General features: G+C 38.7%; 1 protein-coding gene and 1 pseudogene across 1 annotated transcript; both read right to left on the minus strand.

The window, feature by feature from the left end:
• Window positions 1-2,418: 2,418 nt before the first annotated feature.
• Window positions 2,419-3,363, minus strand: LOC114219244 (olfactory receptor 5P4). The gene has a single exon (XM_028116741.1). It carries the CDS (start codon window positions 3,355-3,357, stop codon window positions 2,419-2,421), a length of 939 nt encoding a protein of 312 aa, XP_027972542.1. The 5' UTR covers window positions 3,358-3,363.
• Window positions 3,364-10,673: 7,310 nt separating this feature from the next.
• LOC114219246 (olfactory receptor 5P4-like) lies at window positions 10,674-11,605 on the minus strand (annotated as a pseudogene).
• Window positions 11,606-19,030: the final 7,425 nt, after the last annotated feature.

A 19,030-nucleotide genomic window follows, 5' to 3' on the forward strand; every position in this document is an offset into this window, starting at 1 on the left:
TGTCAGTGACTTCCTAAGTCCCAATCCACTCCAGAAGAAGAACATTTTCCTGAAATTTATATAGACTAAAAATCTTTTAACAACAGCTCAGGATCTTTAAAATTTTCTCCCTGTTCATATTTCTGTCTTCTAGGTAGCAATCTGCCATCTACAGTTATCAGGAAACTTCTAAAAAAAAAATTCTTACAAAAGGAGTTTTTGATTGTTCCCACAGGGATATTCTTCATCCTTATTTTTTGATGTGCTCTTTGGGGAAAATGCTTTTTCCCATTCCTATTATTCTCTATCCATCTTTGGAAGAGATATCTATTAGCATAACACACCTTTCTTAGCCTTCACTCCCTCCTTCCCTAGAAGTAGTAAATTAGCTGGTGGTATGTTTGGAGGGGAAAACGAGATATGTAGTTGTATTAGCTTGTGAGAGCGGCTATAACAAAGTACCACAAACCGAGTGGCTTAAAGAACAAAAATTGATTGTCTCACAGTTCCGGAGGCTGGGAGTCCAAGATCAAGGTGTCAGCAGGCTTGGTTCCTTCCGAGGGCTGTGAGATCTGTTCTAGCTCTCTCACTTAGTTTCTGATGATTTGTGGGCAATCTTTGGAGTTTCTTGGCTTGTAGAAGCATAACCCATTTCTCTGTATATTTCACATGAGGTTCTCCCTGTGTGTTGTCTGTCTGCAAATTCTTTTTTTTTTTTTAAACGAGGATACTAGTCAATAGTGGATTAGAAGCCCATCCTACTCCAATATGACTTTATCTTAACTAATTACATCTGTAACATCTGTATCTATTCCCAGATAAGGTCACATTCTGAGATACTGGTGGTTAGGACTACAACACATGAATTTTGGAGGGACACAATTCAACCCCGAAGAGCAATCCCAACCTTTCCTCTTCCCTGTTTCTCTTGGGAGCGAGCTTGCCCTCAGCGCTCTGGGCTACTCTTGGCCGTGCTGTAAACAGATGGGGAAAGACCCAGTCTCACTGGGGAGACCTGAGTATTTCCAGTACTGCCAGGGACAGAGAAGGAGAGTGTCACGTTCTGGGATTCAGAACACCTTCTTCTGCCTTCTCTTTTTGCCATTTCCTCAGTTGATTTAGAATTTGGGAGGGAAAAAACAGGTGCCAATGTGTATTCTCTGCAATAAAAGAGGTAACAGTGCCACACCACACCACTTACATCTGGGTGATTGGATTACTGAAGCCCTTAGAGTGGAAATACAAAGGAAAAATCTCTGCATGGACTTACCATCAACTGGAGAGTCTTTAAGTGCCTAGAAAGGAGAGACTTAGATAAGGAAGTGTCAGTACGCAACATGTCTTCCATCTGACAGAAGGAACGGGGTGGAGGGAGGTAGACTATTTTGATGGGTGTGATGGTCACCCCAAATCTCTTCAGTACGAGGCCTTACAAAGAGATGCCACTTATTGAGAAAGGACCAGAGGAGAAGGAATAGTTTTGTAAGAAGTATGATAAATTCGGGCGCCTGGGTGGCTCAGTTGGTTAAGCGACTGCCTTCGGCTCAGGTCATGATCCTGGAGTCCCGGGATTGAGTCCCACTTCGGGCTCCCTGCTCGGCGAGGAACCTACTTCTCCCTCTGGCCATCCCCCCTCTCATGTGCTCTCTCTGTCTCTGTCTCTCTCTCTCTCATTCTCACGCTCTCAAAATAAATAAATAAATCTTTAAAAAAAAAAAGTATGATAAATTCAAGTCAGGGTGCCCTGAGTTTGAGAGTCTTGTGGGAAAGGCCAGTGGAGAAGTTCATCTGTGCTCCAAGGAAGGGTGTGTAGGGATTCTGTCACCACACAGGTGGCGGCTGAACTCAGGGGAGAAGATAAGATCACCCAAGGGGATTGTGGGTGTTATCTGGTTTGGCTCTCTTAAAGGCCACACAGAGGAATCATGATCTTTGCTCTGGCTTAAATAAAGTGAAAATAGAAGCTTTTTGGAGACACTAACATCAATGCTTCCAAAAGTTTAAATATCCATTGACAAAGGCAGGACAGTACCTTTAAAGGAAGTGACATGAACAGCCTTACTTGTCAATATTACCATTTATTACACATCTGCTGGGGACAAGTTTTTTTCCAAAATGTTATTTAACAAGATGGAATTCAATTAAGTTTGATCTTTGATGGAAATAACTTTATTTAAATAGGACTCACAGCTGATGAATGGTACTATTTTGCAAAGGTATTCTTACCTTGAAAAGTTCATATTTAATTTGAATGAAGTAGATTTCCATGTTAATGATATATTTCACTTTCCATATGGAAGTAAACATTGGCTTTTTATATTTATAGGAGTTCTTCACTATCAAAGTGATAAAGTTAATGATAAATATCATCAAAGTATCCAGCACAAATGTTTCCTCAAATCATTGGTTTGTTATTTATGGATTCATATCTGATGTAATTCAGAAGAACCAATACGTTTTAGCCATTAGTTTTCTCATGGCCTCTTTCACCTCCTTGTTTCTCAGGCTGTAGATGAGGGGGTTCAACATGGGGACCACCACTGTATAGATCACTGATGCCACTTTGACCTGATCAGCTGAATAACTCGACTTGGGCATCACATAAACAAACAAAACTGTCCCATAAAACAAAGTGACTGCAGTGAGGTGGGAAGTACAGGTAGAGAAGGCCTTCTTCCTCCCCTCAGTAGAGCGCATATTCAGGATTGAGTGGAGGATGTAGCCGTAGGACACAATTATGGTAAACAGTGTGCTTATGAGGACAGATGCAGAAGAGATGGCGGGAGATATTTCAGCAATATAAACATGGCCACAAGAAAGCTTCAAGAGTGGAAAGAGGTCACAGAAAAAATGGTTGATTTTATTTGGTCCACAGAAGGATAGATTCATCAAACAGCCCGTAAATGATGAAGCATTCATGCATCCACCCAGGTAGGAAGCCCCCAGTAGGAGGAAGCAGACCACTGGGGACATCTGGGTGGAGTAGAGCAAGGGAGAGCAGATGGCCACATAGCGATCATAGGCCATGGTAGCCAGCAGGAAGCACTCTGTAGTCCCAAAGGTGACGTCAGAGCCAAGCTGGGCTATACAGCCCGTGACAGGGATGGTCGTTCTCTCTCTTAAGAAACTCATGAGCATGACTGGCGTGACTGACGTGGAATACCCGATGTCCACGAAGGCCAAATGGCTGAGGAAAAGGTACATCGGGTTGTGGAGCTGTGGGCTGCTTCGGATTAAGATGATTATACTGATATTTCCCACTATGGTAACTATATAAACTCCCAGGAAAATCACAAAGAAGATGGCACATAGTGTGGGGTTATCTGTTAATCCCAGAATAATGAACTCTGTCACTGTTGTATGGTTTTCAGTCTCCATCTATCCATTTAATGGTGCCTATTGAAATCAGAACCAGAGGAGGTTACACTGGTTGAAATTACCCCACACTTAATGTAGATATCTAAACAGAACCGTACAATTACAATTTTTAAATGGTAACTCTGCCTCACTCATAGAGGACTTTGTGCACATGAATTTTTTTCAAATTCCATGAAAATATTAAAATTGAAGACTCAGTGATCTTAGAAGTCAGCTATTTTACCCCTATTTGTATACCATAGAGCAAGTCTTCCCCATGTGTACCAGAAATACATAAAAGGGTATTACACCAATACCGATTGTAGTAACATAAACTGTAAATCACCAAAATGATCATGGAAAGGCCAGCTCTTCATTTTCCACCCCCATCCCAAATGTGCCTCTGCCCCAGTATTCTCTTTTTTAGTAAATACTATCAACATTTATCCAATTATTGGACAAACAATATGGAACTTCAACATCTCTTTCTTACTTGATCCTTTTCCTGGAATGAAAAAATTACATCCTTAGTTATAATTGATACCAGGGGCTGGAAAGTGTCTATGTCCAAGATGAAAGGGCCAAATAGAATTTTTGCCCTTGTTATGAGCTAAATCCTGGATATTTTGCAAAATTTTCCAGGACTTATCTCTTACACCATACTTTTTCATCCTTCTGAGATTGCATGAAGCAGTAAGAAGAGTCCAGGTATTTTTATGGACTGGGATTAATTGGAAAGTGAACTGAAATGAAGCATTTGGGGAATTGCATTAGTAAGTTTTGGTCTCATCAGTTCTATTAAGCAACTATAGGGAAATGGGAAGTAAGAGCATATGATGGTGATGGGGGGAGAGGGTAGTTAGAGAGGTATGGATGCAAGTAGCCAGCTAGGAAGGCTAGGGAATTGGACTGAAAGAAAGATTAGCATTTCAGAATAATATTCCCTTAGTTCAAATTAGAGCACATGATCAAGGACAGGGGAGAATATATTAAGTTACATTCAGTCATTTCCATGGCTCTTCTGGTTTAAAGACCAAAATATGTTGAATAATCTGCTTTTTCCTGAAGAGCTTCTATCTGAAGAAGAATTAAGAAAAAAATACATATATAACTGTCAGCAACCATGCACATTTTACTCAATGTTATATGTTAATCATGGCAATGACGTCCTACAGTATGAACAGTACTAGGGTTATGTGTCTGAATCCTCACATTCTGGCATTTTTAATGAGACAAAGCCTCAAACTGAAATAAATTTTTTGAGAAAAAAATAAATGGCTGAAAGACACAAACGTTCTCAAAGTTGGATATGAATGCCAGCAGGGAAGGCAAAGGGGTGTGCAGAAATACCTCGGACTTTGCAGCCACGCAAACTTGGAATCGGTTTCTAGCTCTACCTCTCACTGTCTATGGAATCAGAGGCATGTTACAAGAAGTTATTGATCTTCTGTTTCCTTACCTGTAAAAAGGAAATAATGATACATACCTCGTGTGATTCTTGTGTTAAAAATGATATGATGTGGATGAAAAGACCAAGCACTGTGTACGCAACAAATAAATGCTCAGTTACTAATAATTTACTCGAAATAATCGACTTGTAACTTCTTGTACATATAAGAGAATCAAATATTTCTGTGTCCTTAAAAAAGAGCAAGGATAAATTAGCGACACATCCACTGCAACAGTAGGGATAGGCTCCAAGGAATTGTCACTGAACAGCAGAGCCATATTTAAGTGAGGCTTGTGTCATTTGAGATAAGGCCCAAATCACTTACTTCACTTGTAATTACAAATTAATTAGTTTATTTGTTTTGGAAAACTACATTGAGAATCCACTGGGATAGAGAAATTACATGTGCACATCTATTGGGACAGAGAAATTACATGTAAACATGATTACATAAAAGTGTATGAATGAAATACATACTCTGAGGTTCCATTTACTTTTTTAATTAAATGAAAAAATTAAACATTTCAATTTACATTGAAAATAATCATAACATTTTACTATCATTGAAGTTGATTATTAGATCAACATGACTAATATGGCTGTGACAATTTGTGGCATTTCTGAAGTGTGGCTATATTCAGTGGTCGAGGTTTTCATGTCACCTATGTTTAGCAATAATTTGGGTTTGCTAGTACAGTTTAATTTACAAACATGAATCCACTGGAATTGCAATGTAAATGATGTACATTTAAAAAAATCATATGTATTTTTCACATGTAATATGGATCTGTCCTAGGACACTTGACATACACACCATGCTTGTTGGTGGCAGGTATTTCTCACACACATGCTCTTCCCTCTTCCCTTTGTCAATTTTGATCCACCAACATGTAAGCTTTCTAATAAAACAATGAAGCTCACACTAACGTTTTCCTTAGGACTCTGCCATCCACAACTGCCACATAGACTGGCAGGTTGTCAAAGATACATGGCCACAGTCGACTCTGGCTGTATTCTTGAACCATGGCCACACAGCACAACATTCTCTAAGGTTGAAAGTCAGGTTCCTTTGCTTCTGGGACTGATCCCATCAATCAATAGTCTTCAGAACAAAGCTAATCCTGATAATCCACATTAGAAAGATCTAACAGCTCAAATACCTCAAATCCAGCAAATTAGGAAATGGACATGCTGTGAGACTCCTTGTCCTAGAAAGATACTGTTCCTTTAGGTTTTAAGGAAGCCCAGCTGTGGCTGATGAATGACACAAATAGGGAGCCATCAATTCCACAAAAACATTCCAGATCATATCTGGGAGAATTAAATTCCCTTCATTCCTGTACTTCTCCCAAAATTTTGTTCACACCACTTGGTTAGTACCCATTATAGTTGGAAGATCTTGTTGTTTCCCGGGTGTGAAAGTGCAGTGTGTATGACTAATTATTTTTGTATCCTCTTTAATGGTGTAGTGCTGGGAATATAGGAGGCACTAAATATTTTGTTTGTTTGTTGAATTAGTGTTAAACAATTTCTAGAAAATCTTTCTATGTATCAGATATTACACTATGACCTAAAGATAAATAGGTACTCCTACATCTCTATCTTTACCTAACTACAAACCATCTTATGATTGTGTTCATCACTCTACCCCCTTCCATTGGAAGACTAATTCCTAGTTACCTTAGGTCTCAGGTTTAAATTTATTTCACCACTGAAGCATCCTCTGACACCTTGGACTAAGTCATAGTCTCACAGTGAATAGTTTCAGAGAGCCCCGAGATGTGTTCTGCATTTATTACACCTTTACTTATGTAGGTACTATTGTAAATAATTGCTCATTGTCTTTTTTTTTTTTAGATTAATATCTAGAGGTGGGATTACTGGATGATATGGTAGTTCTATGAGTAACCTCCATAGACCATTTTGCATTCCCCAAACAATGTACAAAAGTTTGCTCCTTCTTCACATCCTCACCTACACTTGTCTTTTGTTTTGTTTTGTATTTTTTTGTAATAGCCATCTTGGCACATATGAGGTGATATCGTGGTTTTGATTTGCATCTACATGATGATTAGTGATGTGGAGCGTCTTTCCTTGTACCTCTTGGCCATTTTTACATTTTTATGTCTTCTTTGAAGAAATGTCTGTTCAGGTCTTTAGGCCATTTTTTAAATCGAGTTATTAGTGTTTTTGCTATTGAGTTGTTTTTATTGAGTTGTTCCTTATATATTTTGGAACCTAACCTCTTATCAGATACATGGTTTACAAATATTTTCTCTTATTCTGTAGTTGCCTTTTCACTTTGGTGATTGTTTTCATTGTGGGGCAGAGGTTTTTTAGTTTGATGTTGTCCAACTTATCTATTTTTGTTTTTGTTGCCTGTGATTTTGATGTCATACCAAAAAAATTTATTGCCAAGACCAATGACATGAAGCCTTTCTCCTGTGTTTTCTTCCAGGGGTTTTCTTCTTGCACTTTTAGTTCTTACATTTAAGTCTTTAATACATTTTGAGTTGATTCTTGTGTGTAGTGTAAGGTAAGAGTTCAATTTCATTCTTTTGCATGTGGATATCCAGTTCTCCCAACACCATTTATTGATGAGACTATCTATCCTTTCCTCACTGTGTATTCTTGGTGCTCTTGTCGAAAATTATTTGTACATGCATGTGTTTATTTTTGGCTCTCTATTCATTGCTCTATATGTCTGTCTTTATGTCAGTACCATACTGTTTTAATTACTGTAGCTTTGCAATATTATTTGAATCAGGAAATGTGATGCCTACAGCTTTGTTCTTCCTTCTTAAGATTATTTTGGCTGGGGGAGACGAACCATGAGAGACGATGGACTCTGAAAAACAAACTGAGGGTTCTAGAGGGGAGGAGTGTAGGGGGATGGGTTAGCCTGGTGATGGGTATTAAAGAGGGCACGTGCTGCGTGGAGCACTGGGTGTTATGCACAAACAATGAATCATGGAACACTACATCAAATACTAATGATGTAATGTATGGTGATTAACATAACAATAAAAAATTAAAAAGAAAAAATAAAAATAAGGAAATGTGACATTCTTACACTAAAAAAAAAAAAAGATTATTTTGGCTGTTTGGGGGCCCTTTGTGACTCCATATGAATTTTAGAGTTATTTTTCCTATTTCTATAACAAAATCTATTGAGATTTTGGTAGGGATGCACTGAATCTACTTTGGGTAGTATGGATATTTTAGCAAGCCTTCCAACCCAAGGACCCAGGGTGTTTTTACATTTGCTTGAGTCTTGTTTAATTTCTTTTATCAATATTTTGTAATTTTCAGTATACAAGTCTTTCACCTCCTTCGTTAAATTTATTCCTAGGTTATTTTATTCCTTTTGGTGTTATTGTAAATGGGATTATTTCCCTGTGTTTCCCTGTGAGCAGAGAACTATGGCAGGTTGCATACCTGAGGGCAAGTGCATAGTCTGGCCTGATTATACTGAGAGACCTTGAAGGGGAAAGAAGGAATTCGTCAATCCTTGGATGACAGTGTGAACTGCCTGGACAGACAGAAATCTAGAAGAAACCCAAGTGCAAAAAAGAAATCCTTTCACCCAAAAATTCCCTTCTCTTATACTCTAAGGATTTTACCTAGAAAGCAGCCTTGGAGGAAGAACTGGTAATATCAGCAAAATCACATAGTCGCACACATTCTCACAGTAAATAGAGGTGTGGGCTTTGCCTTTTTGAATTCATAGGCAAAACAAAATATTTAAAATCATAGCCCAACACTGAGTTTCAAAAGTATAAAGCCTCGAGAAGAATATATGAGAGAATATCATTATAATCTTGGATTGGGTAAAGATTTCTTGAACTTGTTGCTAAAGCACTAAACAATAAAGAAAATATTGTTAAATTAGACTTCATTAAAATTAAAAACGTTTGTTCATCAAAAGATACAATTAAGAGAGTGACAAGGCAAACCAGAATGGGAGTGTAACTTTAAAACGTACAAATCTGCCAAAGGATTTATAGACAGATTATAGTAAGAACAAATCAATAAGAAAAGTACAATATGAGAACAAAATTGGCAAAGGACTTGAAGAGACATTACACAAAAGAAGATATACAAGTGGCTGATAAATATATATTTTTTAAATGTGGAACATAAGAGATCCAGGGAGGTGAGAGGGAACACTGCCTGATTACTTCATTGTAAAACCTGGTGACTAGCCTGGGATTCTCTGGTGTTATCTTTTTTTTTTAATTTTAATTTTTTATTTTTTTGAAGATTTTATTTATTTATTTGACAGATAGAGAGTGAGCACAAGTAGGCAGAGAGGCAGGCAGAAGGAGAGGGAGAAGCAGGCTCTCCACTGAGCAGGGAGCCGGACGTGGGGCTCGATCCCAGGACCCCAGGATCATGACCCGAGCCGAAGGCAGCCGCTTAACCGACTGAGCCACCCAGGAGCCCCTCTGGTGTTATCTTTTTAAAAAAACTGTGGATAAATAACTTCATCCACCAGAGAGCTGAGTTACCAGGACTTCTTTAAGCTAGCTCCTTTTGTAGGCTGTCTTTATATCCCTATTTGCAAAGAGTTATACTTTCACCAATTTATATGCCAGGAACATTGAATTGGGGAGAATTGGAATCTACTCTTGCTCTAGGACTCATTTGACACACACCACTTTTGTAATAATTGGAAAACCATATTTTACTCTTCAAACATGGTTAATCAGAAGTCATGGGGACGGTTCTGGAGGCAGGGAGGTAATTAAGGAGGCTGAAAACTATCCAGGCTCAACCATAAACACCTAAAATAAAGCCGTGACAGAGTGGTGGCAATGAACACATTGGGAGATATTACAAAGAAGGATGGCAGGTATATTCCGTGCCTGCAGCAGCCTGGATGTCTTAATCCATAATTTTATACCCTGGAAATACCAACCGTCTTGCTGAAAGAAAGCTCCACTGTGCCGTAGCCCCCTCCACAGCACCACTCCCCAGTAGTTTTTCCTACTATTCAAAGGCTTGTCAGCAAAGGTTCAAAGACAAGTGTTTGCAGACAAACCTTTGAGAAATATGAATACGTACTGGGAATTCTCAAAGGAGCTCTCAAAGACTCAGCCTTCAGAGTTCCTTCTTTGTTACCTGGATTAAGTCGTCTTGGTAACAAAACTATGGAATAAATTCTTTTGGTCTGTCTTATTCTAGGTGGGAATAAAATTTTTCAAGACTCCAGCATAACTATTTCAAAAGATTATGATAACCCTGTATAAGACAGGCCAAGTCAGGGTGCCCGGGTGGCTCAGTTGGTTAAGCGCCTGCCTGGGCTCAAGTCATGATCCCAGGTCCTGGGGTGGAGTCCCAGGCCGGGCTCCTTGCTCAGCGGGGAGCCTGCTTCTCTCTCTTCCTCTGCCCCTCCCCCTGCTTGTGCTCTCGCTCTCACTATCTCTCTCCCTCTGTCAAAAAAAAAAAAAAAAAAAAGGCCAAATCTTCAAGTCTTCCTGAGAAAGTGACCTAGACTGGTAACACTACCATCAATTGCATTTCCACTGAGTACTTGAGGCTTTCTAAGATGTTAATTTACACGACGATATTTTAAAAATATAGAACCTAATAGAAGAAAAAGAAAACACTCTAATCATGGACTGTAAACAATGAACAAAGGGGAGAAAAAAAGTCTCCTAACCCTGAAATGTACACATTTAATTTGAACCCAGCAGAATTTCATGAAATATTTTGTGACTCTAGAAAATTACAAATTAAAGTTGGCATTAGTTAACATAATGGCATTGGGTATTTAAGATAGTTCTTTGCATAAAGTGATAAGGCTATTGGAAAACATAAACATCTATTACACATATTCTGGAAACTATCATTTTCCAGTTTCTGGAATCACACTGAATTTCTTTCAAAATAACCAATGTCTTCTAGCTAGCCATCAATTTTCTCATGGCCTCTTTCCCCTTTTTGTTTCTCAGACTGTAGATCAAGGGGTTCATCATGGGGATCACCACTGTGTAGAACACAGATACCACTTTAATATGGTCAGATGAGTGACCTGACTTCAGTATGACATAGACAAATGTGACTGTCTCATAAAACAAAGTGACCGCACTGAGGTGAGAAGTACAAGTAGAGAAGGCCTTGTGTCTTCCGTCAGGGGAGTGCACATTTAGGACCGAGTGCAGGATGTATAGATATGAAACATGTATGATAAACAGTGTGATTACAGTGATTGACCCAGCTAGGATGGCAGGAGATATTTCAGCAACATAAATATGGCTACGAGAAAGCTTCACTAATGGTGGGAGGTCACAGAAGAAATGGTTGATTTTGTTTGGTCCACAGAAAGTCAAACTCAATAAACAGCCAGTAAATGATGAAGCATTCACACATCCTCCCAGATAGGAAGCAGCCAATAGGATGATGCAGACTCTGGAAGACATGAGTGTAGAGTAGAGAAGTGGAGGAGAGCAGATGGCCACATAGCGATCACAGGCCATGGCAGCCAGCAGGAAGCACTCAGCCGTTCCAAACACAACATCAGGGCCAAGCTGAGCTATGCAGCCTGCCACAGGGGTAGTAGTTCTCTCTCTTAGGAAACTTACAATCATGATGGGTGTGACCGAGGTCAAATACTCCATATCCACAAAAGCTAAACGACTGAGGGGTGTGAAGTTGAGGGCTTCTGTGGATTAACATGATTATGCTGCTATTGCCCAATATGGTAGCAACATAGATTCCTAGAAAAACCACAAAGAAGATGGAACAAAGTGTAGGATCCTCTGTTAACCCCAAAATAATGAACTCTGTCACCATTGTGTGGTTTTCAGTTTCCATCTTATTTGTAATTGAAATAAAATTGTATTGAAATAAAAACCAGTGTGTATTAAGAATAAATTAAATGATCTCATAGGTAACATATTTACTTTACTATTCACCCTATTAAAAAAATCAAAACAGGGGCGCCTGGCTGGCTCAGTCAGAAGAGCATGAGGCTCTTGATTTCGGGGGCGTGCAGTTGAGCCCCACACTGGATTAGAAATTAAATAAATAAACTTTTAAAAAAATCAAAACATAGATCCCTTTTGTCTATTGCTTACACTCTACAAAATGTTTGCAAACATATTTACATTATGCATGATTTGAGAATATTAATGTCCATTACTTTAAGGCCAAAGATACAAAGAGATCAGTGACCCAGATCAGAGCACAGTTAACACATTTCATCATTAGATTAGTTCAGGTTGTTCAATGAACACTTAAATCTGATGAGAACCAGAAATGTCAAAGTGATTGACCTTAAGCTAGTGTTTAGCAATATCCAATTTGCTCTTATCTTGTTCACCTGGGAGACCACACTTCCCAGCCCCTTTGTGGTTAAGTGAGACTGTGAACACTACATGCCAACAGGCTAAATGAGGAAATGCCGTATGTCTCTTCTAGATCAAATTAAATTACCACTGGACAGCTTTCTCTTCTTCTTCCACAGTGATATATTCTACATGATACAACTAGAAGATAGTGGTACCTCCCACCAGCCTGGGATTTGAAGGAATGTGGAAAACAGAGAATAACTGGAAATATACTAGAAGTGAAAAAATAAATCTATGCTGTGTTAGGCTACACTGAGTTTCCAGGGTTGATTTTTTAGAAGAGCATAACATCACTTTATCTGGTTAATATAATTACAGATTGGCTATAAATGGAAGCTGTGTGTAGGGTTTAATCCTGAGAACAGCATGAGAAATACATACACTTTGGATTATTAATTGTACCTCAGGTACTATACAGACCTAACAAAAAGATACATTTCCTAATCATATATGAATCACATATATAGACTATGTGGACACAATGCTTCCATGCTTATATTATGCTAGCTGTGTGAGTGCAAGACAGTAATACATAAACGTAAGGAATATCAAAGATCATTTCACCCAACAAAATTAATGAGTGGGTTTAATCATAAGAATGCAAAAATTAAAATTAAAGCAGACTTTCATTTTAAGCAATACTGTCAACATGAAGTATCCTAAAACATTCTCAACGAAATACTTGGATAAACTGCTAACTTAAATATTGAAAAACACGTTCAGAAGGCAGAAGTGAGCTTTCATGTAAAAGGAAATCTCAACCAAGTAAAAATGGTGTGACAGTTGATAATCAGCACAATAAGCTAAAAAGCAGAACTGCAACGGTCTAGGGACACCTGGGTGGCTCAGTCGGTTAAGCATCTGCCTTCAGCTCAGGTCATGATCCCAGGGTCCTAGGATCAAGTTCCAAATCGTATCAGTCTCCTTGCTCAGTGGGGAGCCTGCTTCTCCCTCTGCCTGCCGCTCCCCCCGTTTGTGCTCACTTTTGCTCTCTCTCTCTCTCTCTCTCTCTGACAAATAAATAAATAAATAAAATCTTAAAAAAAAAAAAAAGAACTGCTACTGTCTGGACCTTCACCAATCTCCACAACTAAGGACCTTGTGCTTTTTTTTTTTTTTAAAGATTTTATTTATTTATTTGACAGAGACAGACACAGTGAGAGAGGGAACACAGGCAGGGGGAGTGGGAGAGGGAGAAGCAGGCCTCCCGCGGAGCAGGGAACCTGAAGTGAGGCTCGATCCCAGGACCCTGGGATCATGACCTGAGCCGAAGGCAGATGCTTAACCGACTAAGCCACCCAGGCGCCCCAGGACCTTGTGCAGGCCCTGGAGGGAAGGGTTGGATACGTTGGAGTGTTGAAACTGAGGCTCTCAAGCCCTCCCCACATATCTCCTCATAATTTACTCTCTGAGTATCCCATAAACCATCATTATAATCATTCCCATGGTTGCACATCCATTTCCTTGTTGCTCTTCTTTTTTGTTCTCACCTAATAAAAGTGACTTCTGGCTAAATGCAATTTTCAGCTTACTCTACACCTACACTCTTAGACCAAACTGTGTCTGGGGAAAAATGTGCAAATGCATTGACTGGTCTCATTTAAGCTGTGACCACAAACTTCAAGCGAGCCTCCACAGATGCCCCATTATACTATATTGTCTTAGTACATTCACTCGCTTGTCCTTCTATTCCAACCTCATCTCTGATAAGGAGTGGGTAAATTGTAGCCTACAGCGATTAGAAAATTTTATTACTATCACACACATTATTGATAACTAAGCTTGAAACTAGACCTTATGTTTCTTTCCCTAATGGATGAGTACAGTTGAATCCAGGCAATTGTCCAATGAAGAAAATCAAATATCAGAATGCATACTTGATTCACTGTATCTGGGAAAATACCTAAAAGGCACAAATAATTTTTTCATTAAAAAATATTTATCGAGCACTTTCCATTTATCAGACACTTCTACGTACTTGTGAGTTTCTGCTAAATAACACAGAGACACGCCCTCATGTGTCATACATTCTATTGTGGAGGGCAGACAGTTCAAAAAGAAAGGAAAAAAGAAAAGTAAATGAGCAAGATAATTACCAACAATGATAAGTGCTATGCACAAAGTTAAAATAAGGTGATTTGATAGTGTTTTGTTGGCTCATTTACAATTCATCAGAGGGTGCCTGGGTGGCTCAGTCAGTTAAGTGTCTGACTCTTGGTTTCAGCTCAGGTCATGATCTTGGGGTCGTGGGATGGAGCCCGTGTTGGGCTCCATGCTTAGCGCGGAGTCTGCTTGAGATTCTGCCTTTCTCCCGCCCCCTCTGCCCCTCCTCCCACTCACGCTGTCTCTCTTTCTGTCTCTCAGATAAATACATAAATGAAATCTTTAAATTGGTCAGGAGGAACCTCTCTATGGAAGAGATATTTTAAATGATGCATAAATGATACAAGCAAACCAACCATGCTAAGGTAGAGTGGAAGAGCATCACAGTGGGAACTTAACTGCAAGGGCCCTGAAGTGATAGCTTTGCACTTTTGAAGAACAGCCAAGCCCATGGGGTGGGGAGAGTGATACAAGATTAACTCAAGAACTAGGCGGAAGCCAGATCACCTATGGCTTTGTAAGTCATAATGAGTTTAACCATTATTCTAAGTGCAATGGGAAGACTGCAAATTTTTGAAGAGAATGTCACGATCTAATTTACATAATGATAAGATAACTCTGGCTACTTTAAGGGGACTAACTTGTAGAGGAGTGAAGGGAATGAACAGGAAGACCCTTCAGTATAGTGTAGTAGTCCAGGTGCCGTGTGGTGCTGGCTTGGATGGCAGTGGTAAAGATTGAGCATAGTGGACAGAATAGGGAAATATTTGGTAGGTTAGAGGGGAATTTGTAGCTGAGTCAAAGAAAATGGGAAGATGATACCACCATAGGGTTTTTTTTTTTTTAAGGGAAAATGAACTAACCTGCAGCTACCTCTAGTTTTGAGGTCATCCCAGTATCCCAGCACCCCTGCATCCCCACAAGAAATAAGCCAGACCACTGAAAAAGCAAGTACCAAACAATGAAAAGAATCAGCAAGTACTATCAAATAAAAAATATTACCAAATATTAAATAATATTTTGGAAGTATTATCGAATATCAGAAGTCTGCTACTTGAGAGAGAAGAAATGTAATTGTTTTTGAAAGGAGCACAGTTGACCCTGTATAGTCCCCTGAATTTCCAAATGGAGTATTTGCTACTTAAAAAAGCCCTCAACAATAGAATTTTTTTTTACAGAATATACAAGTAAATAACTATCAGTACCCTATTCTTAGTCAATCTTACTATGAAAAACTGTACCCTTTGCAGTGATGATTAAACCAATGTGATTTGATCAAATTTTCATGTGAATTAATTTGATACAGTATTGTAAGCATGCTTAATCTCTAGCTTCATTAACTACTCCTAGGATTGTGTCAGAAGTTTAAAAGACACAAATCTAAAACAAATCTTATATTTTTTTATTTTTATTCTTTTTTTAAAAGATTTTATTTATGTATTTGACAGAGACATAGGGAAAGAGGGAACACCAGCAGGGGGAGTGGGAGAGGGAGAAGCAGGCTTCCTGCCGAGCATGGAACCCGACGCGGGGCTCGATCCCAGGACCCTGGGATCATGACCTGACCTGAAGGCAGACGCTTAATGACTGAGCCACCCAGGTGCCCCAAATCTTATATTTTTTTTTAAAGAAAATATATACATGAAAGACTCAAATGAGTTCAAAATAGGATGTGGGTGCCAGTATGATATGGAAAACATGATGTACAGTTGCTGCAATCAAAATAAAATAAGATTTCAGAACCAAAAGCTCCGGGGATAAATTTAAGGTCTGCCACTTATGAGCCAGATGATCTTGAAAAAGTTACATAACCCTTTTGAGACTCAATATCCTTATTTTTAAAATTAAGATAATAATATTTAACTCAGATGGTTGCTGTGTTAAGTGAGATGGTGCCTTTTAATACACCTAGCAATGGATGATCGTAAACAAAGAATCCATAAATGAGAATCTACTTCAAATGAGCAACTATTAGCTTCTACTAGAAATGCAAAGGACATTTATAAATCAATAACAAAGAATGAATGTTACCTGTTGGTCAAATATTATGATAGGGACAAATTCTAGGAATCATCTCTGTAGGGCAGGGCTTATTTATGCAGGATTTAGGTCTGTCTAGAATACAAAACATTGACCTCTGCATCAGATATGCACAGGTTTGTTAACATCTCACTGAAAATCCAGTGGGAGAAAATCCAAGGAGATTGAGAAAATTAGGTGCCTTTAGGTCTGCCTGCACCATTATGCTGGCTGAGATATTCACTAAGGTCTCAGGGGCTTCATTTATTCTTCTCATTATTTGTGTATAGGTATTACAATGGCAAACATCTAATTAGTTTTGAAATTTGATTTGGACCAACACAATTAATGTGGGCTATCCTTTGGTCATCTATTGCTAAGAAGTAGCCATGACAAGGTGCCTAGAATTACTTTCTTAAACACTGTCCTTAAACACAGTGTTTAAGAAATGAACCATATTCATGGTTCGTCACACCTCAAGGAGTTGCAAGAAGAGCCAGGGTGTGCTTTTCTCTGTGTAAAACTGACCCATGATCTAATTCAGCATTGGCATTTCCCACTTATCACATAGATCTCCCCACCAAATCCCGGACTCCTGAAATAGACAGAGATGAGATTAATGAAGATACTTCTTCCTTTCCCTACCTCATATTTATCTCTATCCCAATCCTCCCTTTGGATAACCAAGAATCTCTTCCTTGTTCCTGATTGCCATATGGTTTTTCATAAATGATGTTAGCATTTGTGTTGTTCTGAAATTGCTTTCTTTTACTCAAAAAACATTTTTTAGATAATTCCTTGTATGTATTAATCTCCTTCATTCTCTGTAAAGATCCATGGGTATTCCAAGTATTAATTAGTATTTATTTAGCTGTACCCTGCCAATGCTTCATTGTGCTCATATACCAGTAGTTCTTTTGGATATACTCTAAGAAGTGGAATTACTGGGGCAAAAGCTTTGCCCAATTTAAATTCTGATAGATACTGCCAAGTTGCACTTCTTCATTCTTTGCATCTGTGTGTGTATATATAAATGTGTGTGTGTGTGTGAGAGAGAGAGAGAGAGATATTCTGGGTAATTCTTAAGGGCTATATTCCAGCTCATTAATTCTCTTCAGTTATGTATAATCTACTATTTAATCTGTTTTTTTCTGAGTATATTTTTTATTTCTAGACTGTTTTTTATTTTTTCAAATTTCTGTGCTCTTTTCTAAAACAAAAAGCCTTCTGAGTTTTCTTATTCTTGTTTCTTCAAAATATTAACCAATATTTTATAATGTCTATTAGAACCTAAAGTTCTTGATGGTCTAAATCTGCTCTTTGATGTGTCTGCTGACATACTCTTGTCTATTTGTTTGTTTTTGCATTTGCACTTTTGTAATTTCAAATTTTGAGCACATCTTTTTTTAGTGGGGTTTTGTCCGTGTTACTCTTGCTTAGCCTGGGTTGAGAGTATTTCTCCCAAATAAGTTTTGTTCTCTATTTCTGCTAGCTTCCTTCTATATCACTGGCTCAGGATAAATTGTGATGCTATTTTCTCAACTTGAAGTTCTACAGAAGAGGAAGACAGTAAAATTTGAACCCCACATGCATATTTGGTACAGAATTTGGTCTAAAATTCCGAAGAGAGACATTTTTTCCTTCCAAAAGATTTTACAGTCTCCTGGTTGAAAAATTGATTTTATACTACCATGCCAAGCAACACTTGAATATATCCCTTTCTGCAAGTAACTACAATGTGCAGTTATTACAATCCCTGGAACTCTGGGAAGCTGGGGGACCTGGCCTTATAGAAATTTAGTATTCCAGAACCTTATACAATCTCCCAATAAAGATTTTAGCATCAAGGGGTCATAGTTTACACTTTCAAGAGATTAGATTAAAAACTTGTAATGATCAGCTTCGTGTTGGGAAAGAGTGTGTTGCTAACACTGATAATTGTGATATGTGTTGAATACGTTGATACGAGAACTTAAGGGAAATGTCTTCTCCTAAACTGAAGGAAAAAGCAAGATCCTATGACATGTCTGTGTGGCAGTCAACAAAAATGCCCCACTCTCACATGGCAAGGGAAATCTCATCGTTTTTCATTTTAGAGTCAAATTTCTTTATTCTGTGATACTAGAAACTGACACCAGGTTGAAAGCTCAAAAGGCTCTGTGGTTTAAAGGAGCCTCCACACCTACTTGAGGTTTGTCAGCCCTGGTACATCCCAGGCACATCTAGGTCTTCCTGAAAGTTTTACGTTAGTAGTGCACAATAAATAGACAAAATATCGTGGCTTAAAGTCAAGAATGCCATATTCCTAGTCAAATTGCTCTGGAAAGTGATTGACAAAATACAACAGGAACTGCAAGATCACTTGTTGTCAAAAAAAGATTGAGATTTTGATTATAGTTTAGACCTTAATTGATTACCTCTTATGGTTGATACCAATCCCCAAACCAACAGCCAAAATATTCCGGCTTCAGGATTAAAGTATTTGTGGAAATGCCTCAGTTGGAGGTTTAAGTGTCCTTCCTTCTTTGTTTTGCATTTATATTATTTGCATGCGATGTATTTTTTAAAGATTTATTTATTTGTTTGAGAGGGAGAAAGAGAGCACGAGCAGGGGGAGGGGCAGAGGAAGAGAGAGTCTCAGGCAGAATCCCTGCTGAGCATAGAGCCCATGGGGCTCAACCTCACAATCCTGAGATCATGACCTGAGCCGAAACCAAGAGTCAGATGCTTAACCCACTGCACCACCCAGGTGCCCCTGCATGTGATG

Source organism: Eumetopias jubatus, unplaced genomic scaffold (assembly GCF_037043125.1).
Source record: "Eumetopias jubatus isolate StellerSeaLion01/CBP00866 unplaced genomic scaffold, mEumJub1_p1.0 scaffold_13, whole genome shotgun sequence".
In the NCBI taxonomy this organism is placed as follows: domain Eukaryota; kingdom Metazoa; phylum Chordata; class Mammalia; order Carnivora; family Otariidae; genus Eumetopias; species Eumetopias jubatus.